Source organism: Thunnus thynnus, chromosome 1, assembly GCF_963924715.1.
Source record: "Thunnus thynnus chromosome 1, fThuThy2.1, whole genome shotgun sequence".
Classification (NCBI taxonomy): Eukaryota; Metazoa; Chordata; class Actinopteri; order Scombriformes; family Scombridae; genus Thunnus; species Thunnus thynnus.
Genome location: NC_089517.1, coordinates 39,594,797 through 39,619,434, shown reverse-complemented (window position 1 = coordinate 39,619,434; position 24,638 = coordinate 39,594,797). Strand labels below are relative to the sequence as shown.

Here is a 24,638-nt window from a genome sequence, read left to right as displayed (position 1 = left end):
TTACCTACTTTGACTTCTAAACTAAACTTTACTATTACAGTACACAGACGTGTATCATTCTGCCAAGCATTGTTTAAACCTACAGAAGGCCTTTCCAAAGATACTGATTTTGTATAAGATTTCAGAAAATGTGTATTTAAGATATCTACAATAGTTCCATTTGATTGAACAGTCTATAGCACCATGGGTTAGATTATTTCATTCCGTGTAAGCATCATATAGTGTGCGTGTGTGTGTGTGTGTGTGTGTATGTATGTATGTATGTATGTATGTGTGTTTATTGATTATTTCTTCTCTTTAATACAGCAACCTTCATTCCTTCTGTAAACACACTGAACCTGAATTCAGGTAATTCTGCAAATGCCCATAATAGATTTTTGCTCAAATCTTCGCATCAATTCAAAAATCTGTTTTAATATATTAATGTTGTTGTAGCTAATGCATCTCACATCGGCCGAGTGTGCACAACTTGGGGACACTATCACTGGAAGACCTTTGATGGAGAGTTCTTCCAGCTGGCCTCCACTTGTAACCATGTCCTGGCCTCACAGTGTAAAGGCAGCTATGAGAATTTCAACATCCAGATGAGGCGCAAAATAGTCGACAACATCCCCACTATCAGCAAAATCATCATCAAGCTGGACGGTTCTGTGGTGGAACTCTCCAGCGGCTCCGTGATTTTCAATGACAAGACGTAAGTTCAGTCCAGACTTGTAAACTACATCTACCCCTGAGATGCACGATATACTTGATATGTTCTGTGGTACATTCTGAGACACTGTTTTAGATGTGGGGAAATGTGTTCTTCTCAAATATTTACATTCAGTGATGTAGTACTGCAAAGTTTGTTCTCTACCTTAAAAGCAGTAGTTTGACAAAAATAATAATAATAAACTTAAGATCTACTGAATAGCTTTTTCTAAAACTTTCAATCACGCTTAACCTACCTCAGCAGATAGTGCTCAGTATTAAAGGTGACAGCTCTCTAGACCTCTATCTCCTATATTTATCCATAAACTCCATTCCCTGGGGAAGAGTGTGAGCACTACTGAAAGCTTCAAAAAAAGGAAGTAAGTGGACCTTGAGTTATTTGTCCATAGTAATTGTGACCTGGAGAAGTGACACAGACAGTTTTTTTACGGTAACTATGATTGTCGTGAGATTCACTGTTGCTATGAAGACGAAGGTTGCCTAACTTTAAAAGGAAGTAGTAACTTTAACCCACACCATGTTTCAAGTGATCATTTTAACCCAAACCATGATATTTCCCTACCCCTAACCAAGAGGTTTTTGTGTTTAAACCTAACCAGACCTTAACCACAGCGTTGTCACACCATAAAACATCATTATTTTTTGACAGTTATTTGGAAAGCACAGGCAAAAGATGTTGTCCTCCCAATTACTGCTGATAGAGGTGGCATATTAGAAAGTGCTCCTATGGGTCGTTCTGGAGTGCATGGTATGAAGAACCTATGTGGTCTTTTAATTTGGAGAACTTGTTGCATTTTAGCCCAGTTATTACAAATTATCTATTCTAGTGCCAAACATTTTCAAAGGTCTTCCATAGCATTTTAGATTCTTGAATCTTTTTCCAAGCAGACAGTGTTTCAGTTCCTTTAACAAGAATATAAAAAGATGTGATGATTTACTTACTTACAACCACTATATGTAGAAATTTTTACTCTGTGATTACAGCATCTTTCAAATAATTATAGTTTTTATTCATAGAAAAAATTGACAATCCCAATGGAAAAGCACCAGTTACATTTTTAATAGGGCCAATGGAAGTCACCAAATAGTTTTCAAATCCCACACATACAAGCTTTGTTAAACATAATCCATTCCAATGAACATTTTCCATATTTTGTCAGTCTTGTGTTGCTGTTTTTTACTTAGTGATTATTGCTTAAGGTCAAGGTTAGATCATATGAAAGTTAGATCAGAGATCAGTGATTCCCATCTAAGTTCTTGTACCCCAGGGGGGTTCCTCTGTAGTTGGCAAGGGATCACAAAAGACTGTGCAGTAGTACAGCTAATTGATAGACATACATACAGACAGAGAGATCCCTAACCCAAAACAAACAAGACTGAGTTATACAAACAAGCAAAACAAACTTATGAGAACAGACAAAACTGTTGCACAGAACATGCCTCAGTTTTCCACCGACCTAAGTTGGCTGCATGAGAGTGCATGAAAACCAAGTAAATCTAAATAAAAAGCTAAAATTAACGGAGACTGATCCTGAAGTAATTTTCCTGTTTGAGAAAACACATGCCTAGACTACTGAGTATATTATTCATAATGAAATATTATTCAGTAATAATCCATTATTTTCTGTTTATTTTTCAGTACAAATAATTAGAGCTCAACTGTGAGGATGGAGAGTCTTGTTTGCAATTGTATTCAATGTAAATGTGTCAGTTGTGATGTTGGTTTCAGGTGAAATCGCCCAGCCTTATCCTAAATATCAACAATTCCAGGATCAGTGTGTCTTCATGAAAAAAAAAGTACAAATGTTAAATATCACATTTGGAACATAACAGATCGGTGTTGATGAAGTGATGATAGGGCTATTGGCGTCCGTGAAGAAAAAAGGATCATGGAAATAGAGTACTTGCTCCTTATGGAGCATTCTAGGTATTTTCTAATTGTTCACATTAAAATTGTGGTATCATATTTTGTTGGGGATTGATTCTACTGTACTATACTACTATAGCTCTGATACTGCAACTTCCTCACCTGCATGACGTGGGACACAAATAACATGCAGTGTTACAAAGTATTTACAGCAGCTCATTTATGAAGTGACCTTATTTGGTTTAGGACTATCTGCCTATCTTAAATGGCTCAACTAAGCTGTTAGTTTTACATTTCAGTATATGACTGACTCTTCTTGTCACTATGTTTCTTCACATCAAGAGTTGGATCTCTAAATACCACTGGGATGTCTGCATTTTTTCAAATCATTAATGGGATTTGAAAATGTACAATTACTGTGCCTCCCAGTGGCAGCATCAAAACAGACATGGTGGCAGATAAGCTGCTCAAACAAATTCAGGCTGCAAGTTGATTTTCACACTGTGGTAAAGTGAAGTGCAAACAAAGGCCTCCTACATGGTAGGAAAACACAGTCATGCTTTGGAGAGAAGTTTTCAGAACCAGCAAAGGCTATAAGCAAGCTGCTTAGAACCTCTCATTTGCAGTTTGTTTGTTTATTGTTTGTTTGTGTATTGTGTTAAAATTGAATCATATGACCCGTTGTGATTTAATGGAGGGTCCCTCATAGTGCTAAGATCATAAACACTCACTTCTGTAGTTCTGTTGAACTTTCTAACCTCTTTTAGCTCACTGTTTTGAGTTTACATTTACTGATAGCTGCTATTATTAACACCTTTAAAGCAGCCATTTCCAGAGCAAGGCTCTGATAATGGTATAATACATGCAACAGCAAACAGTAATAAGACAAAGTTATCTAGATTTTAGATTTTAAGGTTGGAAACAATACGATCCACTGTCCAATCAACTCATTGTAGTGTTTAGCCACTTCCCTCAGCTGCTCTCTTCCCACTTTCCAGGCAGAGCTAAATTCCTCTCCAACAAACCTTTGACTTTCTGTGACTTTGTGTCATTTGACAATTTTTGATTCCCATTCACAGAAGAGCATCTGCATGTTATTACTTTGTCTCTCACTGGAAGATGACCTCCTGTGTCAGCTGCTGCTTTCCGTCTCATTTTAAGTCTCTGTGATTCTGCAGGGTGTCTCTGCCACTGGTCTCATTCGGGGTGACTGTCAAGAAGACCACATCTAGTATCACTGTTGAAGCTTCACTGGGAATCAGAGTTGTCTGGAACCTGGAAGACTCCTTGGATGTATGAAGCACACACTCACACGGATGTCTGTCCTCACGTTTGTGGTCAGGTGTAGTTGTAGTCATGGGGTATTAAACAAACCAACAAAGTTTCACATTGTGAGCGTGTACACAACTCAACAAGATCTAACTCTATGTAACTGCAGAAGCCTTTTCTTGCACATGCTTGTTATATATGCATATGTATATGTGTGTGTATGAGTACAAGAAAAAACGTCTTAAGCCATGTTAATAGTTTAAAAAAAATAAGGCTAATGTTATCTTAATCCCATGAAAAGACCAAAACCAACAATGAAATGATGTTTCTTATAAGTATTGTTTGTGTCGCCGCAATCTGATAGAGCTTTTTCCTCTTTGCCACAGAGCTCCATCATTGTCCAAAAGCCATTAAAATCATATACAAGAGCCACCATGTTGCATTTTGGTGGCATATTTGATAAGTCCGATCAAAATAGTCAGTGTAGCTTTATCCTTTCAGCTCATCTTGGTAGTAACTACAGTCACAGCTGATCACAAACCAACTGAGTAGGCAATAAAATTACCGGTGAGCAGCAGTCCACGCTTTCAGACATTTTTAATTTAAAATTCCAACCAAACGCAAACAAATTTCCACTGATACCTACACAACACTTGAGCTGCTCCCTTTGTAGTGGAGGTTTTGACTCCTCAGGGCCTGGTGCAATACATCCAAACATTCCTTTTTACTATGTGCAATTAAATCAATTTCTAAATTTTTTTCTAAATTTAACTTTTTGTAGGCACCAGCACTGTAGCAGTGTAGCAGTCCCTGTCTGATGGATGAAATAGATGAAATATGAAAGCCATGACTACTGAGCTATGGACATTTAAGTGTTTCATGTTGCTGTAGTGCATGTTATCTAAATTTGGTTTTGTATCTGGCAATTAATATCAAATAAGCCAGATTTACAAGAATCCATGATTTTTAAAAAATGCTTCTATATATCACAGTTTTGAATGAAAGCATAAACTGCTTTATAAATGACAATGTCACTATTACCACCAAAAACGTTTCTCCTTGGCCCCTAGCTTAACTTCAACTCTTCAGCACTCTGACTAACAGACATGCAGACAAACTGGACTAAAAGACTGATCAAGGCTCACTGCACAGCAGCAGTGAGTCACTGAGTGAGTTTGTGGGATATGCCCTGGAGAGATCAGCAAACAATATGCAATAAGCCAGGCCTGAAAACCACAGTGAAATTGTACCTGCTTTAAGTAAACATGCATCTGAATGCATTGCTTCATGAAGATGGATGTGATTGAATGATTGCCTGATTAGACTGATATAATTCATTATACTGGGATGGATGGAATCAGCAGAGCTCGCACCCATTATACTGCATAGTGAGATTATGTAGAACAGTTTCCCAACCTTTTTCTGGCTCATGTGCCTTTGTTTATGTCTTAAAATTCCCATGAACTCAGAAAGAGTACAGACATGTTGTGATGTGAACTTGATTATGGCTTACTCAAATCCCCAAATGGACTGCATAGAAAGAATGATATATTTCAAACTTTTAATAATTATTTAAAAATATATTTATCAAGCAACCCCAAGGCTGTAAAACTCTGAAGTGAAAATCTGAAAAACTTGCTTTGAATCATAAATGATTAATTACGAACTTGTGATTTCGCAAATGACTACTGTATGTGTTCACAGATTGAAATAGATAACAAATACCAGAACCAGATCTGTGGACTCTGTGGAAACTTTGACGGCATATCCAATGATTTGGTGAATGACGGTAAGATCCTTTTCAGTATTATGGAGAGATAACATGCTGTAGATTGTAGTCATGTTTCCATTCACTGAAAAGAAACCAGAAAACAGGACATACACACACACTGCTACTGATGCTACTAAACTCCCTTAATATTAGGGCTGCAGTGTCTTATGGCAGCAACCCAAAATGACAGCTGGTCTGGCTATTGGAGACTAATACTCTGACTAAGGGCGTGTCTTCATCCATTTATGGCTAATTATTGGAGTGGAAATGAGGCTAATGCAATTGCACTTAGTTCCAGAATGACTGAGATTCATAAATGAGAACCATATGCAGGCATGTCTTAATAAATCTGACAAAAGTAATGCGTCTTTGTTTTTGTGCACGCACACAGTTTTAGTCATGAATCTACACAGAGTTTTGTGCATTTGGAAGTCATTGCCAATGCCGTTAAAATGAGATGTGAGTTTTTTAACAGACATAAAGCTGCAACTGGTGATTACCAAGCCTGTTTCTTCAGAGTGTCCTTATTGGCCTCCCTCACTACTTTCCTCCTCAAAGAGATGCTTTACTTCACTTTGATGTCCTCATGGTCATTTTGTGATAGGAAAGTGACTAAGAAGCATTTTGATCTTCGAGATTCAGATATGTTACCCTGAAATCACTGTTACACTATGAATACACATATAATCTCTATTCAACATAGTATTTACTACCCATCCTAACAAGAAAAACGACAGTATAGGTCTAAAATTCAGACCAGTAAAAATGACCTACAGTTACACTTACGCCATCTAGCTGCCATGGTAATTATGACCTGAGAAAGTGACGTGGTTCAGATGACGTCAATATAAGGTAAGTTGATAAGATGATTTTGTCTTGTTAGGAGGAGGTGGGTTGGGTAGATGGATAGATGGATAGTGGACCTTGCTGCAGGAGACCACTGTCTGCCCTCCGTTTCCAACCACGCGTGTCATGATTCCAACCGTGACATTTTTTCAAAAACTATAAGATTGTGGTGTTTACTGTTGCCATGACTAACCCTTAGATTTGTGTCTGAGAGAAAAACTGTCTGAGAGTTTCAGGGCAGAAAACCTAAACAAGGCTCAAGTTCCTGTATGGAGCTAGTGACTAGCAAGGATGACTTTTACCCAAAGGGGAAGGGGGTTGGGGGGGCACAAACATCTGCAAGTTTTAACTTGCTTACTGGTGTTTACTTTCTTTACTTCTTTCTTTACTTACCAATGTTGTGTGATTGTCTGTCCTATACTGTAGGAGTTCCACTGTCTGTGGCAGATTATGCTGAGACCTATAAGGTAAACGGGCCAACAGAGAGTTGTGAGGAGCCTGAGCTCAACCCGGTCCTGAGCTGTGGAAATAAGGTAACTCTTCAGTCTCTATCATACTTCAAACATATTTACATTCTACAGATCATGAAATCAACGTTACAAAGGATGAAGATGCCCTATTATCTGTGCCAACATTGAAAAGAGCACTAGAGTATCCTCAACTTAGAGCAATACTCCACCTAGAATGGACCATTCAATAGGAAAGACTTGAAATTTGGTTGTTAAAAGTTGTGTGCTTTCTGCATTTTGATTATTTTTCCTGCTATACAAACTTGTTACCATTGTTCCATTTCACATTATGACCAATATAATTTACACTGACAAGTAATTTGTTGTGCATTGATGTTTTTATTGATATAATACAAGTGTTATAGAAAAATAAACAAGCTGTTATGTACATATTTGTTAAATGGACAATATCATCATTTGACTACTCACAGGATAACATGTGGCAAGTTTAAGACTCCAGTATTATCCATTTCAATAGATTTATGTGTGTGTGTGTGTGTGTGTGTGTGTGTGTGTGTGTGTGTCTATTGTTGTTTTTGTTTTTTTTGTCTTTTTTTTTTGTTTTTGTTTTTGTTTTTCAGGAATTCTGTGAGCAGATCTTCTCTAGTGCTCCATTCAGCGAATGCCAAAACCTTCTGGATATGGAATCCTTCAGTAAAGCATGCATGGCTGATATGTGCAACTCTAAGGACAGCACTGACTCTGTCCTCTGCAAAACCATCTCAGAGTTCTCCAGAGAGTGTGTCCATGCAGGCGGCAAGCCCCAACAATGGAGGAATACTACTTTTTGCCGTAAGGGTGCTAACACCTAAAGATGACTAAACCTATTTGAATGTTCTGGGGCCCATTTCATTGAAAACAATTTGCAATCACTATTTGCAGACAGATTACATGTTTAGCAGAATTGTTTGATTGTCACGAGTATAACATTAAAGTGTTTGTCTCCACAGACAAGAGATGTCCAAACAACATGCAGTTTTTGGAGTGTACCAGCTCTTGTGCTGACAGCTGCTCCAATCCTCAGGCCAGCCAGACATGTGACAGTCACTGCCATGATAGCTGCAGCTGCCCTGCCGGTATCACACACATTTTACACTAAATATGCTGTATGCCAATGTATGCAATCTCATTTCTGTCCCATTCACAGACATAAAACATAATAGTAGTCATTATTATCTCTCCTCTGCTCCTCAGGAATGGTCTTTGATGACATCAGTAACACTGGCTGTGTTGCAGTGGATCAGTGTCCGTGTCTGCACAATGACAAAGTCTACAAGTCAGGAGAGTCTTACTCTTACAACTGTAGATCCTGGTAAGATCCACTTTTTCGTTTGTTTGTATAAAATGCATCTAGTCGCATTTAGAGTATATTCCAGTCAGTAATAAGTCACAATTCAAAACCTCTTATAGAAGTAAAGTGAGTCTTTACTTTAAGTGGCTACAATCAATATTTTCTACAACAACAATGTATGAAATGATGATGTATAATGTGAGAGGCACGACTCGTAGTGATGAACCTACAGAGAATTATCAGTGACTCTGCAGCTCCCCTTGGCTTTATGGAGCTTTCTAGCTCTAATATGACAGTAGCAGGCAGCTGTTTTCAGAGGAAAAGCTCTAAAAAGCCACTGTACACTACCTGCTCAGCACCAAACGGCAAACAGACACAGTTAGCTCTAGACTAGCTGGTGAACATAGTGGAGCATTTAGCAGCTAAAGAGCCAGATGTTTTCCTCAGGAGTTGGTAGAGAGCAAAAACAGAACTAAAAGAGAGTGAATATTGGACTTACATTCACCAGGTGGACACAAACATGACTCCAAATGAATGAATGTTGCTCCTTCACTGCTGGATGTGGAAATTGCAACTGTTTGCTAACAAGTTCAACATATCAACTTAAAAGCTGATGATATGTCAGTGTTGTGTTCACTACTTGTTTCTACTGCCCCCAAGTGGCCAATAAAACCAGTTATTGCATGTTTAAAGGTAAATGAAAAAAAAAAAGAAAAAAAAAACTCATTTTGTTTACCACCGAAATCCCCACATTTCCTCTCTGTTCACTTTAATACCTTTATAACATCATGTTCAGTGCTGGTCCCTGGCCCTCACAGAAATTTTTTGTTTGTTTCTTTTTGTTTGTTCTGTTTGTTCTCCAAGCCAATTAGTAAACTGCAGTTAAATGCATTCACCTTGAATCCACAGTGTTAGAATAATCTTTGTTATGGCTGGAATTCATCCAGGTTTATCCAGTCTTCAGTTCCTTCAGCTTGCCCCCACTGCTAATAAAGTCAAATAACAAACACTCCCAAATTATAGATTTTGCCTGAGGAGCTTCACTCGTCTTTAGCTGTCCCATTTTAGCGACCAGCTTTTTCCCTAATGTTCATGTGTGTTCAGGGTGGAACAGGGAGGGAGGTGGGTCCTTCCTGGGGACTTTGTGGGGTTGCTTTTTTAAGTAGCTGTCGGGGGCAGGCTTATGAAGGTCCATGCATACTGCGGTATTTCCTGTGACATAAGTCCCTTAATTCCCCATGTGTGTGTCCCCATGCTACCCACTGCTCAGTGTTAAAATGCATTCAAAGGATGATAGTAATGATCGTAAAAATGCCAGTAATCAGCTTCAAACACTGTGTGTGTGTGTTTGTATGCTGACAGTGTGTGTGAGAGTGGCCAGTGGAGGTGTACGGAGGAGAACTGTCCGGGAACCTGTTCTGTGGAGGGAGGAGCCCACGTCAACACCTTCGATGGGAAAGTCTACACCTTCCATGGGGACTGCTCCTATGTTCTGGCTAAGGTAGTACACATCATCATCTGCAACACTGCTAGTAAATCACCACATACAAATACATGTTACATGCAACCTGCATGGGCAAAGACAAACTGCACATTCATGAGTATGGGTTACTTCCCATGGACTACAACCACAGGATAAACATATTTGGAGTAGAGGGGCATATTAGACTGACTGCAACACCTGAAAATATGGCCAAAGGGGCCTCCTAGAGTGACTGTAAAACAAAGTCTTAAACAATTCAAACTATAAGATTATCAGAGAAATTTGGCCACTTTTCCATGAAACCTTGTGTATCGATGTTGATCGATCGATGTTGCTCTCGCTTGTTTTACTAAATTTTTTATTGACGTTGTAGATTATCAAACTCCAAAAAGGAAAAGTATAATCAAAGCTGGACCATCTCCTTTGATTGACCAAGAACTCAAGGAAGCAAAAGCTGCTGCAGCCAGGTCCAAACTGGATTCTGATGTTATGCTATATAGGAAATGTAGACATTTTGTGGTAAAGTTAAATTGGCAGTCACAAAAACAGCATTTAAGGGATGTGAAAATAACTCAGAACAAATCTAGAATACAGTAAGGAATTAACAAAGGAATTAAAACTAAACCAGAGGACATCACTAATCTTTGCTGATCATTTTGAAACAAAGACTTGAGGTCTAATATGAATGATCACCCTAATCCTAACGGTCCATACCCTAACAGAATGGACTGTTGTTTTATACAAATCATTTTCTTTAGCTTTAGCTCATTCAAATGCATGTATGTTTGCAAATGACACAACAGTCTAAGCAATAGCATACAGGAATATCTAACTAATTACAGTGATTATCAAATGGGTAGAAAAGAACCAATTGGTGTAAACAAAACTAAAAGTATGACAATGTGCACAACAAGAAGAAAGCGACAAATGAAGCCATTGTATTTAATATGTAGAAATGTTCAAATTGAAGAGGTCACCGAAGCCAAATTATTGGAAATCAAAATACAAAACAATCTGACGTGGACAGCTCATATTGCTGACCTTTCAAAAAGGTGATGAAAGCAGGGATGGTTGGAGGATTTGCAAGCTTCTTAATTAAAGATATTTGTGAAGTTATATCTCACAATCTAATATATAGCCATATCAGTTACTGCTGTACAGCTCAGAGAGATTGCAGTTTGCACTGAACAAGACAGCAAGGTTGATCCTATGACATGGGTTTGAAATAGAATACTTGCACTACATGATGCTCACAGGCCCACAGTAGAAACACACGTGAGACAACATTCAGTTGCACTATTTGGAAAAATTAAAAAGTTCAAAAGACCAATAAGCACTCAGGAGAAGCTACTATTGGTACGACATAAACACAAAGTCGATAAAGGGAATATAGATAAAAATCATTACGTATTACCAAGGATGAAAATAGAAATGGGCAAGTGGACCTTTATTTACAAGACTATTAAATAATGGAACTCAATACAATAATGTGTTTACAATATGACTGGAAGCTGATGTGTTGTAGACTGTAAGTTCTTATTGTGGCTGTCAACATACAGTACTTGTATTATTGCACTGTCAGAATGTGTGCATCAATTTAGATATATGCAGATGTGTTGGTGTAAATGAAGTGTGTATGTGCACATACTGTATTTTATGTATTTTATTAAGCCTAACTGAGTGTGTGAGTGTGATTGAGTACATTATAATCATGTTTAACTATGGTGTGTATGCATATGCGTATATGTGCTTTAGGCCTATAGTACTCTGAAAATGTTCTTATTGTGAAGATAAGATGGATTCCTGAGAGATTAGCTTTAATCTATTTGATGAACAGAGATATTATAGTGTGTCTTACAACAGAGATTAATGCTTGTGGTTGGTGACATGAGTGTTAAGTCTCAGTTTTCAGTCTTTCAAACATTATTAAAGTTCAAGTTATGTTCCAATGTGTGTTTCAGCAAAGTAATGGCTCCTCATACACTGTACTAGTTGATCTGGTCAAGTGTGGTCTGGCTGACAGTAGGACCTGCCTCAGAGCTGTGACTCTGGCCTTAAACAGCAAGTCTGTGGTAAGCTCTACACACACACATACATACACACACACACTCACACACACACCAACATGATGCACCAAGCAGGTTTAAATGGTTTAAAAGAAATCCAGTCATTATTAAGAAATACTGTAGGACTCATGTTTGATATAATCTAAACTGTGTTTTTTCCTCAAATTGACAGGTTTTGAAAATTCAGGCATCCGGGCAGGTCTATGTGAACCAGATTCTCTCTCAGCTTCCACTGTTTACATGTGAGTTACTATAAATGATATTATAGAATACACACAGCATGGTATAAACAGCTGAAATTCCTTTAAAAAAAAAACCTCAGAGGCAGTTCAGAATTATTGCTTACAGCCCAATCCATTCTTCTCAGGTGCAGAGTAAAAATGATTATACATTAAAAGAGTTTTGAATTTATATTGATGCTGTAGATACACATAAATGAACAGAGCAACAATAAGATCAAAAGTTGAACATGAGAATGGCTATAATCTAACATGCAGAGAAGCTTCAAGCCCAGTACTTTTACCTCAGGCAGTACTGAAAAAGAATGGAGACACAGTAATGAGTATACAGAATTTCTGTGACTGATTGAACAAGTTGCTGTAACATTGAGTGTTTCAATATCTTCTGACTGCTCCAGCTGAGCTGAGTGCATTCAGGCCATCATCCTTCTACATCCTCATAAACACCAAGGTGGGCATACAAGTGATGATCCAGCTGTCCCCCGTGATGCAGGTCTTCATCTCGGCTCAGCCTTCACTCAAAGGAACCACCTCTGGTATGCCTCTACATTATTGTTTCAGTACCTGAAAATACTTCCTCCATGTTTTTATGTGTAGCTTAATCTTGTGTTTACCAATATTTATAATGTAAAGTGTTTTGTAATACTTCACGTCATTGATCTTTGGCATCTGTGTAAATGTGTGTCACCTCCTCCAACAGGTTTGTGTGGGAACTTCAACAACATAATGAGTGATGATTTCAGGGTGATGAGTGGGCTGGTGGAGGGCACTGCTGCAGCATTTGCCAACTCTTGGAAAACCAGAGCCTCATGCCCTGATGTCACAACACGCTTTGGACACCCCTGTAGCCAGGGCATCAGCAAGGGTACAACTAGATTCTCTCCTCCAATGTCTTATCATGTCATGCCATATCATGTAATGTGTGTCATACCATATCATATTTTCATATGATAATATGATATGATACCACATTATAGAGTTAATTTGCAATGCAATTTTAATGAGATGTTTTGGAACTACTTCATTTCTGTTTGTTTCTATGTCTCAGAGAGTTATGCCCAGTACTGGTGCTCCAAGTTAACAGATCCCAAGGGAGTGTTTGCTCCTTGCCACTCTGTCATTAGCCCCAGGACATACAAAGATGTAAGTCTGCACACACAAAGCTATAATAACAAATAAACATGCTGTCTAAACTAAAATACTGTACCTTCAATAATTTGCCCATGCCAACTGTGTCTCCTCACAGAACTGCATGTATGACAGCTGTAACTGTGAGAAAAGTGAGGACTGCATGTGTGCTGCAGTGTCCTCCTATGTCTTTGCCTGTTCAGTGGCAGGAATGCAGATCACCGGCTGGAGGGAAACCATCTGTGGTGAGTAAAGACCATTTTGTTTTACTGTGGTAATAAAGAGAGTATGGGTTTGTAACAAACAGCCAAACACATGCAACATGGACAGATCAAGAGCAGCATATTCAATGAGATTTGATGAAATTATTGGTTTGGTTATTGCAGCAGTAAACAATAATTCAGTAAGGTAAATATCACTAACTAAGTGCAGCACATACAAAATTGTTTGTATTGTATTGAATTATGTCTTGCTGGGAACAGGTAGAAGTGCCATCAAATCAATATTATATTAATAAATTAATGTTAATGGTTGCACCCTCTGACCCTGAGACCTGCAGAACCAGGTGCAGTTGCACCCCTGGATCCTTTTCTATTGCTTATCTGCAACAACAAACAATTATCCAACATAAAGATTTGCTAACATGCTCAAACTCAACTCTTGTCTCCACCAACAGGCAAATTCAGTACATCTTGTCCAACGGAAACAGTGTATGACTACAACATGACCTCCTGTGGTCGTACCTGCCGTTCCCTCAGCCAGGTTGACTTCTCCTGCCAGGCTAGCTTCACCACAGTGGATGGCTGTGGCTGTGCCGAGGGAACCTACATGAACGAGGACCGCCAGTGTGTGGCCAGTGCAAGCTGTCCCTGCTATGATGAAGACACCATTATTCCTGCTGGACAGGCTGTCAGCAAAGACGGCATCACATGGTACAGAGTGCAGTGTTGTCAAGAGTTGCCAAGAGACATAGTGAGAAGGAAACTGAGATTATGGACAGGATTTTTTTGTTCCATTTTAGGGCACTTCAGAGCATAAATTTTACTCCTCAAATTCAGACACTCAAATAAAGTTGGGGAAAACAGATATAAGGCATTAGGTAGACAACAGGGAGTTACATGTCTCAGGAAGAGAAATGTTAGCATGGCAACATGCTCACAATGACAAAAAAACATGCTGATGATTCGTAGAGTATACTAGAGTAACTTACCATCATCATCCCAGTTTAGAATATTAGCATGCTAACATTTGCTAATTTGCACTAAAGAAAACATACAGCTGAGGCCGATGGGAATGTCATAGTTTTGCTGGTATTTGGTCATAAACCAAAGTATAAGTTAAAATTGGATTGTATGATAGCGCTAGATAGACAGGGTTCACCAAAGTTATTAAAATTCATCATGTGGGAAATACTAATGTCTAGACATTTTACTTTGAACCAAATATGTCAATCTGTGGATGGTGCTAAATGAAAAGACAGGGAATCACCAAAATGAGAAAATTTAATGGCAATCCAATCGAACAGTTAAAAACTACAGAAATGTCATTTCTGTTTCTCATATCTTCTCATACCTGCTCTCACAGTATCTGCAGACAAGGAGTTCTCAGCTGCTCAGGAGGGACACAACTAAAATGTAGGTTTCCGTATACGGACACATTCAAATCCCTGTAATTTACATTAACAATATGAGTTTTACATGTTTGCTTTTGTGCTTAACTACTGAATTCAATTTGTCAATTAATTGTTAAAGGTGCAGTGTGTAGAATTTAGTGGCATCTAGTGGAACAGACTTGGCAGAAATGGAATAAAATATTCATAAGTATGTTTTAATTACTGTATAATTGCCTGAAAATAAGAATTGTTGTGTTTTCATTACCTTACAAATGGGTACTTTATATGTACATAGGGAGTAGGGGTGGAGCTGAATCCAAATACGGTATTCAAAAAGTACATATAGTGGATTTTTACAATCCACTATATGTACTGGATAATAGTGGATTTTTACAAATATTTATTTAGTACAAAATTTTAAGAAATATTTCTTTGTCTCTGTCCTCTTATATGCTGTTCTGTCTGTCTCTGTGTCATGAGCATATACATAGCTGCAGGTCTGTGTGTGTAGCAGAGCTGATCTTAAGCAGAGTAGTCAGTGCAGTTGTCCATGGTCTGGGAGACCTGAGTTCAAGTTGTGGAGACCTCCTTTGCAAAATAGGTTATTGATAAACACTTTAATATCCTAAAATTAGAAGTGTATTAAAAACAAAAACAGGATTTTTACACCTATTTCCACTTTTATTCAAATACAAATACAAATAATTTCCCTGCCTGAACAGCAGATACAAATACTGGGCTCTCTGCACATCCCTAATAGGGAGTGGTTCTTCTTCCATGGAGCCCGCCATGTTGCACTGCCTCTCTAGAGCCAAACAATGGCCAAACAATGGCTCTAGAGAGGGTTTTTCACGTTTTTCACAAGTCTTGTAGGTTCTCCTACATGCTTGGTGGTGGAGGTGGTGGGGTATTCAGTTGGTTGCAATCTGCAGCCTCACCACTAGATGCTACTAAATCCTACACACTGAACCTTTAAATACCTTAAAATGCACATGTCCCATTGACAATCTGTTTGATATTAGAGGCCTGTTGAGTGGCCAAGAAATGCTCAGAGCCACAGAAAAAAGAAACAATTCTCTTCTGGATTATGCATTTTCCAAACTGAAGAAATTCATGTTAAATTGCAGAATGAATTATGCACATGACATCTGGAATTTTAACATGATCCATATCATGCTAATAAGGCTTCTCTAAATTTGAATATGTTATTGATTACCCAGCCTTACCAACATGCATTGGCCCCATGGTTTACTTTGACTGTGCCACTGCTCAGCCTGGGATGTCTGGGACTGAGTGTCAGAAGAGCTGCAGCACTCTGGACATGGCTTGTGTAAGTGACAGCTCCACCACGCACACACTCACAGAAATCAAACACTTAGATATACATACAATGGCTCTGTTTGACTCACTCCCTCTCTTCCCCCTTCATTTGTATGGATACAGATCAGTACTGGCTGTACATCAGGCTGCATGTGCCCTGATGGCCTGGTGTCAGATGGAACAGGAGGCTGTATCAATGAGACCATCTGTCCATGTCTACACAATGGACAGGTCTACCAGCCTGGACAGACACTGACTGTGGGCTGCAACACCTGGTTTGTACAGTGCTTTATACAACACGTATACCTGCATGAAAATTCAGACACTTAATATTTCTTTTACAGAGGTTGTCCTACACAATGATTCAGATATTAAACACGCTATGTGTTCAAACAGACGGTCACCAGCAACTTTGATCTACTTTGTTGAGGTCTCAGTGAAACATATTACATTATGAAGAGGTGGTCTTGATCCAGTTACAAATGAACTCTAATACAGTTCATTTGTGGTATGAACGTGATCCAACCTAGATCCCACCCGACTGCAGAAAGCACTGTGCATTTTTTGGATTAAACCAGCTCCTGTAGCCAGCTGCACTGTGCAGTATGTGCTCAATATGTGCTCCCTTCTCTTCTTCAGCCAACGTCTTCTTCGCGTAACGTGTGTTTCCATCAGAATGGCAGTGTAACCATGGCAGTGGGGGGTTTTACAGAGAGAGATAGAGAGAGAGAGAGAGAAAGAAGCCGTGTGTGTTGGTAAATGCAAGTGTCGGTTATACTGTACACTGGAGTGTGTGTGTGTGTGTGTGTGTGAGTGTGTGTTGGTGTCGCAAGTGTCGGTTATATGCAAACTCCTTTCTCTCCCTGCCAACCCCACAAGCTTTCTGACCAATGAACAGAGTGACAGCTCCCATGTGGCTTTTGTTGAAACATTTTGGTTTGCTTGAAATTTTGCCATGTGAAACCAAACTAAACCAAAGCAAAAAGCAAACAAACTATAGTGTGAAAATTATAGTCTTTGGATGTTTCGCCTACTTAGATCTGAATAAAACGCTTTGCAGTAGTCAAGTTGGAGGATATAAAAGCATGGATGACCTTTTCTAGATGAGAGGAATGACCTAATCTTAGTTAAATGTCTCAGTTGGACTAAGTGGGACTGCACCACTTTAGTCACTAATCATCAAAAGACAACTGTGAATCAAAAAATACACAGAGGTTTCAGGCCACTTTTTAAAAATATTGTTAGATGAGGCACTCAGACTAGATGAGAGACTGTTCATGATGCTGGTACTGGGGCCAGAGGGAGTGGTTATCCTTATTACTGATTTTGAGTCATTCCAATGCAGAAGTTTTTTGAGCATCCAATTCTTAATTTCAGCAAGGCACAAGTAGATGGGTTTCATTTTTGATGTTCCCATACATCAAAAAGTTGTTGGATTTGCTGTGACTCCAGGACACTGTTCAGGAAAGTTCACTCTGCTGAGGGCAAACATACTGTACTGACATCCCAGCCCCTGTGTAGCTTGTCTGTCTTTTGGAGCTCCTCATCACCTTTGAAAAAAAAAAAGTAAAAATGCAAAAAGGTTTAGAATTAAATAGGGTTTTTTTTAGCAAGGTTTACATGATTGAAAATTTGTGTCTCCCCAGCTATTGCAGCGGCAGGAAGTTCACATGTACCACCAACGTGTGTGATGAGGTTTGTGGGATCTATGGCGATGGTCACTATGTCACATTTGATGATAAGAGATTTGACTTCAGTGGACAATGTGAATACACACTCCTCCAGGTAAAGTGGCAGGTCATGTTCATATTTAAGAGAAAAATGGACAGATGTACAGTGGTTAAAGTTGTAATCCTTAAGGAGTAAATGATATGTTGAGGATTTAAATGAGGAAATTGAATTTTTTTTGAGTAAAAACCAATTCAGAAACAATTATTCCAAGCTGGAGGGGGTCTTTAAGGATGTTCATTTTAAGGATGATGTCCATTAATTGTATTCTGTGTCTGTGTATGTGCCTTAATCAGGACTACTGTGGCACTGGTCAGGGCAATGGGAGCTTCAGAATTATAAGTGAGAATGTTCCATGTGGAAGCACAGGAACCACCTGTTCCAAGACCATCAAGATCTTTGTTGGGGTAAACACAACACACTTACACACTTACACACTGTGCCCATGTCCTGTCTCAAACACAAGCTAATGTTGATATTAACATGGTAAAGTTGGGCTAGGATTATTTGCTTTATTTGGTACCATAATGGGAGGTATAAGGTTCACTGTAAGACCTGTAATAATAAAATTTCATCCCATAGTCACGCGATGATGCCGATACCCACAATATACTAAATATATCCTGCACATGTCCAGCCTTTGTGAACATTTACATTCAATGATGCAGCTCATGAAATTCAGCCATCATATTGCTATGCAATCAATTTGTATCTTTCTGAAGAAGGGGCCAGTTTCTCTCCAGTTATAAGGGGACTAAAGTTCCTTTTCACAATAGCAAGTAGCTTTTCAGGAGAAAACTATAGAAAAATACCTTGTAATTGTTGTGTGATAATTATGTGAAAGACTTCATAGTTGTGATTCCCAGACTCAAGGTACTGATACACTGTATAGTTGTAAAAATGTGAGCAAGTGAGTACTTGTTCCACCTCACTTAACTGGTGCAGTAATAAAATGCATGTTTATCTAATGTTGATACCCACAGGATAATGAATTCCAGCTTAAAGATGAGAACTTCCAGGTGGTGAAGGGCAGCAGCCAGGTGTTCCCTGCTCAGGTACACAAGATGGGTATTTATCTGGTGGTGACAATCAAGCCAGGACTTGTGCTCATGTGGGACCAGAAGACCAGTCTTTTCATTAAACTCAGTCCAAAGTTCCAGGTAAACACTTTATTCTGCATATCTTGATTGACATCTAGCCTTTGCACAAAGCATGACTATTTGTTAAGCCAGTTCCTTTCAGTCTGGCTTCTTATCAGAATATACCAATTTGACTTGTAGTTTAAAGTTACATTCCTCATTTAGTATTTTGTTTAAATCTATCTTGTGTTATGCTACAGTAGTCTGATGTATTTTGTAGTCAGCAGCGTTTTGGTAACAACAACAAACTGGTGCCTTACTCTGTATCAGTCCTATCATATAGCAGTGAATACTGTCATTGGGTTTCTCCCTCAGGGTCAAGTCTGTGGTCTGTGTGGAAACTATGATGGTAACAGTAAGAATGACTTCACCACACGCTCCCAGGAGACAGTAGCAGATGTTTTACAATTTGGCAATAGTTGGAAGGTTTCATCCAGTTGCCCCAGTGCTCAACTCATCGATGATCCCTGTGCCTCCAACCGCTACCGAGCAGCCTGGTCCCAGAAACAGTGTAGCATCATCACCAGCGTCACCTTCACGAGCTGTCATTCACAGGTATCTATAGTGATAACAAACATACTTACATGGATACACACAGAGATGATACACACAAGCAATATCACTTTAACTACAATGGTATTTAGGAAATAAGATATACTGTATTTCATCGTCATTTTCAATTTTCATTCATTATTTCAAGCGCTCATTCATGTGTGTTGATTGCCTGACCACTACTGGCCAGGGCTGAGGGCAGTGATGTTGATCAATATGATGGTCTGTTTGGTGGTCTCCACATCCATCTGTTCCAACAAAATGTTGGTCCAGAGAAAAATATAATAATAACAATAAAGTAATAATAACAATAATAATAATAAACTTTATTCATATAGCACCTTTCATACAAGAAATGCAGCTCAAAGTGCTTTACAAGAAAGACATTACATAGACATAAAAAGAGGATGAAATAAGAGAAATAAGATGAGAGAGAAATAGACATAAAATGAGCATTAAAAACAGGGATACAATGCCATAATAAACGTGACATAAGATGGAAAATACAACTCATTTTATCTTTATATTTATAATGTCATGTCAGTGGCGGCAATTTGAGACTATTATTTAATTATTTGTAATAAATGCACCCGTGTATGCATATTTATTGGAATTTTCAGAATATATCAGCACCTAGGACTGCAACCCAGTCCAGAAAAAACAGTTGCTAGTAAAAACCTCATCAAAACCCTGCCAGAAACGCAGTGGTCAGAAAATACTTCACTGCTTTTAATTTATTATATTTCAGCAAATTTACTAACCGACTACTGACAAAAAATAGAATAAAAATAAAGAGGAACGAGAAAAAGAGAGCTAAAAGAGGAAATATCGTAACAACTACGACTGTTAAATTTTTGGACAGGATATTCACAGTTAGGTGATAGCACCACCATCAATATCTCTACTATTACTACTGATAGTACAGCCAATGTGATTACTACTACTGCTACCAATGCTACTGCTGCTACAACTACTACTGCAACATTTTGTTACCCTCAGCTTTCATTGACAGTATGTTATTGTCTGTTCAAGGTTGACCCAGGGCCATACTTTGATTCTTGTGTGAGAGACTCTTGTGCTTGTGACACCGGTGGGGACTGTGAATGTCTCTGCACTGCTGTGGCTGCCTATGCCAAAGCTTGTAATGAAGCTGGAGCGTGTGTTAAATGGAGAACTCCAAAGCTGTGCCGTAAGTTTTTGCTCCAATCACACCAGGAAAACATGAGCTATGGAGGGACAGAGGACAGGGGAGGAAATTTAAGAATTTAGGGGAACTCAGGTGCTAAATCAAAATCAGAAATTGTAGCACCATGAGTTTTGTAACAACAGCTAGGATGTTTTTTTGTCTCTGTCTTTTGCAGCTATTTTCTGTGACTACTATAACTCCCCTGATGGCTGTGAGTGGCACTACAAGCCTTGTGGAGCTGACTGCATGAAGACATGTAGGAATCCATCAGGAAACTGTTCCAATCTCATCACTTCCCTGGAAGGTACAGTAGACTGATCTTTTGGTATCTCATTACTCTTGACTTGTGGAACCTGTGTGTGTGGCCAAATCAAAGCTTTGAGTGGAACTTAAGTTAACTGACTGATTAACCTTTCCCCTGTTCATATAAACAGTGATAACAGTGCATGTCAATCAGATGTGCTCTTGATCCAGTTTTTAGATGTGTCAGAGCCATCATACTCAGTACTGCAGTCATATCTGTATGAACCTTATATTTATTTTATTTAGTATCAACAATGAAATACAGACCCAACAGTTTGTTTAGTTTAGCCTTTATTCTCACTGTGTCTTTCTCTTTTGTGCTCTCTTTTCTTTGTCACTCTGTCTCTCTCTCTCTCTCTTTATGTCGTTTTCTATTTTGCATCAATACTTATTAGTGTGTTGGCAGGCTAAATAGAAAGAGATCATGCCTAAAGCAAAACGCTAACTGTTCCAGTCTGCATACAAATGGGCTGTTAAGGACAGTTACACTCTGCAATTATTATCGCAAACAAAATAAGGTTTTAGAATCCTAAGGATGGGCACTGTTTCTCTGAATTGCTGCAGTGTCTATGTTTAATGGATTCAAGAGGCTGCTGTACTTGTATTTCTACTGAGGTAAATCAAAATGTTATAACGATGTTGCAGGCTGCTATCCACAGTGTCCTCCAACCCAGCCATACTTCGATGAAGACACCATGAAGTGTGTCGCCTGGGGCCAATGTGGCTGCTATGATGACAAAGGCACCCATTACAGCATCGGAGATAAGGTTCCATCAAACAACTGTTACACTTGGTATGTCTCATACAGAAGATTCCTCTTCACAGTAATGACTTAGCACACAGTAAGCAATGATGCATCTACCACATTTGCACTGCACTTAAACCAACTCTGAAGAAAATAACTGTGCTCAGTCTGTTTCACCTCAAAAACCCTGCACCCGCTTAGTGTCTTGTACAATGATCGCTTTCCCCGGAGCTGATGGTGCAGCAGAGAGGCTGCTCTCCACTGCTGGAAACATGACGCTAATAACAACAGAGTCATTTATGTTATCTGCCAGTTATGTTTCATGTTGTATTTAGGTGTTGTAAGGACACCAGTCAGTGGTTTGGCACACAGTTTACTGGCGCAAGAGACTGAAAATAGTGCTCCCTTTTATATTTATTCAATTGAGAATAAGTTTTGAATGGAGAACAGATTCTGAATCGAATCGGCACCAAGTATTGTGATAGTGCTAAATCAGGAGATAAGCATATTGTCCCAGGCCTACAAAATCAACACTCTCATTTGTCATAACCTTTATTTTTCATCTTTTTGTTCCATCTTGGTAGACAATTTATATTTCTATGGACACTTTCATCTATCAAATCGTGTTTTTTTCACTTAAGTGCACGACACTCTAAAGGTGTGCACACAAACCATGTATGCTGCACTACGCACATTCTCCAGCCTTTGTCACCTTTGTCTCAAAAAAATCCAGGAAAAACCCTGTCCCATGTACAATAAGGTTTTGTGTCAGTCTATGCCCTTCTTCTTTTGAAAAGTCTTTTTTTTATCAACAAATAAATTGTTTCCTTTGTCAGGCCATGACAAGCATGCAGATGTAAGTTTAAGGATGAGATAGGTTTACACAAGATCCTTCTTGTTCTTAGCAGCTGGCATCCAAATCCCTAAATACATTTATTGATGATTTTGACATATGGTGATTTCATAATCCATGGATTAAAGACTACACTTGCTTTTCCTCTTTGAACAGAATACACTCAAGAATCATTTGCTGTATTTCTAACTACAGGAATTATCAAGATGTAGGTGATCCTATGCTTGTTTGGATTGTTGTTAAGGGCTTTATTAGAAACTTCCCTTCTTGTTTTGCCTCCTATTTAAACAATACCAGGCCAGTGAAAATGTCAACTGCTGGAGCATCTTAAAAAGAAATACAGTGTTTCTATTGAAGATAATCTTTTGTAACTGGAGATAATTTATTGAGGAGGACAGCGTTTGTCAGAAATACTATTTCAGTGAACACATGGCAAATAAGCTTCTTGTCTTTGGGTTAAAACAGTGAGAAAATTATGCATCAATAGATTGCATACAAACCCCCCATGAAAAGTCTAGTCTCTGATCCAGTAGAAATTAAATAATACTTTGATGATTATTTTTTTTATACATCTGCTACAACTTTGATATGGATAGGTGGAAAATAGCTTGTTGAAAGGGAATTTTTATGGTTAGTTTTAGAATGATTTGATCGGCTAGGAGACAGTAACATAAAACAACATATTAAACTCATCCAAAAGTGAAAATCACCAATTAATTCACTTAAAATTGCCTGCAATGTATTGGTCTCCTATTTTGTAGATATAATAAAAAGTTGCTTTTAAGTCCAAATTTTGATCTGTGTTTTGATAAACTGGCTCAAAATTTGTGGTCATGCACATCGAGAGGGAAAGAGTCATATAAAGCCAGGGCTCATAAGATCTAATTATGATTGTGGACAGCAGCGAAATATTACATCCATGTTAATTATTGAGATAATGAGGCAATGTTGTGGTATGATATAATTTTACTGAAAGGCATGTCCTTGGTGTATGTTTACATTTCAAACCAATTTTCTGTATACAATACCAAAGTACATTGATATAACAACCATTTCCTTCTATTTCAAAGCTCCTGTACAGTCTCTGGAATAAGGTGCAACTACAATGTGAACTGTAAGTACATGTATACACTGATATTAACAAAGTGTACATACTGTATGCACACACATGCATACACAAACACACACACACACATACACACACAAAAACACGCACACACACACACACACACACAAATATATATATATATATATATATATATATATATATATACACATATATGATAACACATAACAAGGTTAAAATGATGAAATACTCTCCATCTGCAGCTTGTACATGCTTTATTAATGGGAAAACCTACAAATATGGGGCTACTATCTACAACACCACGGATGGACTGGGACACTGCATTGTAGCTAAATGTGAGGCCAATGGTACCGTAACCAGGAACATGTACCCATGCTTAACCACCACCACTCCTGGCCCTACAACATCCCCCTTTACATTCAGCACAGCTGTAATAACAACTTCAGGTAAGAAAAAATCTACATAGCATGAGCCCAGATACTGCTTTAGAATTCTCGATAACTAAATCAAAATGCAAATTATATATTTTTCAAAGAAAAATTACGACATTTTAATGGAAAAGAAATGTGTATGTAATTGTTAATGATATACTTTTCTTTACAAATGGATTTTTTTTAATTTTACCAGTTGCTACCACACCTACATCAACCACCACCAAACATGTAGAAACAACCACATCAGAGGAAACAACAATAAAGGTTGAAACAACAAAGCCACCAAAAGTAACCACTGGCCCACTCATAACCTCCACCACAGCTGTTCTTGAAACTACAACCTCATTGCCAGGGGTCACGACAAAAAGTCTAGAAACAACAGTTGTCACATCCAAACCTTCTGTTAGTACAAGTACTACTGAAATACCATCAACTACCACAAAGGGAACCACCACTAAACCTGGAGAAACTACCATATCAGAGGAAACAACCGTAAAGG

At 38.5% G+C, this 24,638-nt stretch overlaps 1 protein-coding gene across 1 annotated transcript in view; it reads left to right on the top strand.

The window, feature by feature from the left end:
* Positions 1-8,169: 8,169 nt before the first annotated feature.
* LOC137189240 (mucin-2-like) overlaps positions 8,170-24,638 on the top strand; it is a 49,047-nt gene continuing 32,578 nt past the window's right edge. The window contains exons 1-21 of the mRNA XM_067598992.1: positions 8,170-8,285; positions 9,627-9,765; positions 11,709-11,819; positions 11,986-12,055; positions 12,451-12,588; positions 12,753-12,917; positions 13,101-13,195; positions 13,299-13,425; positions 13,857-14,112; positions 14,765-14,814; positions 16,013-16,122; positions 16,236-16,387; positions 17,759-17,897; positions 18,137-18,247; positions 18,824-19,000; positions 19,295-19,534; positions 20,564-20,720; positions 20,893-21,021; positions 21,666-21,813; positions 23,689-23,732; positions 23,948-24,151. Of these exons, the coding sequence (XP_067455093.1) occupies positions 8,170-8,285; positions 9,627-9,765; positions 11,709-11,819; positions 11,986-12,055; positions 12,451-12,588; positions 12,753-12,917; positions 13,101-13,195; positions 13,299-13,425; positions 13,857-14,112; positions 14,765-14,814; positions 16,013-16,122; positions 16,236-16,387; positions 17,759-17,897; positions 18,137-18,247; positions 18,824-19,000; positions 19,295-19,534; positions 20,564-20,720; positions 20,893-21,021; positions 21,666-21,813; positions 23,689-23,732; positions 23,948-24,151 (2,878 nt within the window). The remainder of the gene's footprint in view (positions 8,286-9,626; positions 9,766-11,708; positions 11,820-11,985; positions 12,056-12,450; positions 12,589-12,752; positions 12,918-13,100; positions 13,196-13,298; positions 13,426-13,856; positions 14,113-14,764; positions 14,815-16,012; positions 16,123-16,235; positions 16,388-17,758; positions 17,898-18,136; positions 18,248-18,823; positions 19,001-19,294; positions 19,535-20,563; positions 20,721-20,892; positions 21,022-21,665; positions 21,814-23,688; positions 23,733-23,947; positions 24,152-24,638) is intronic.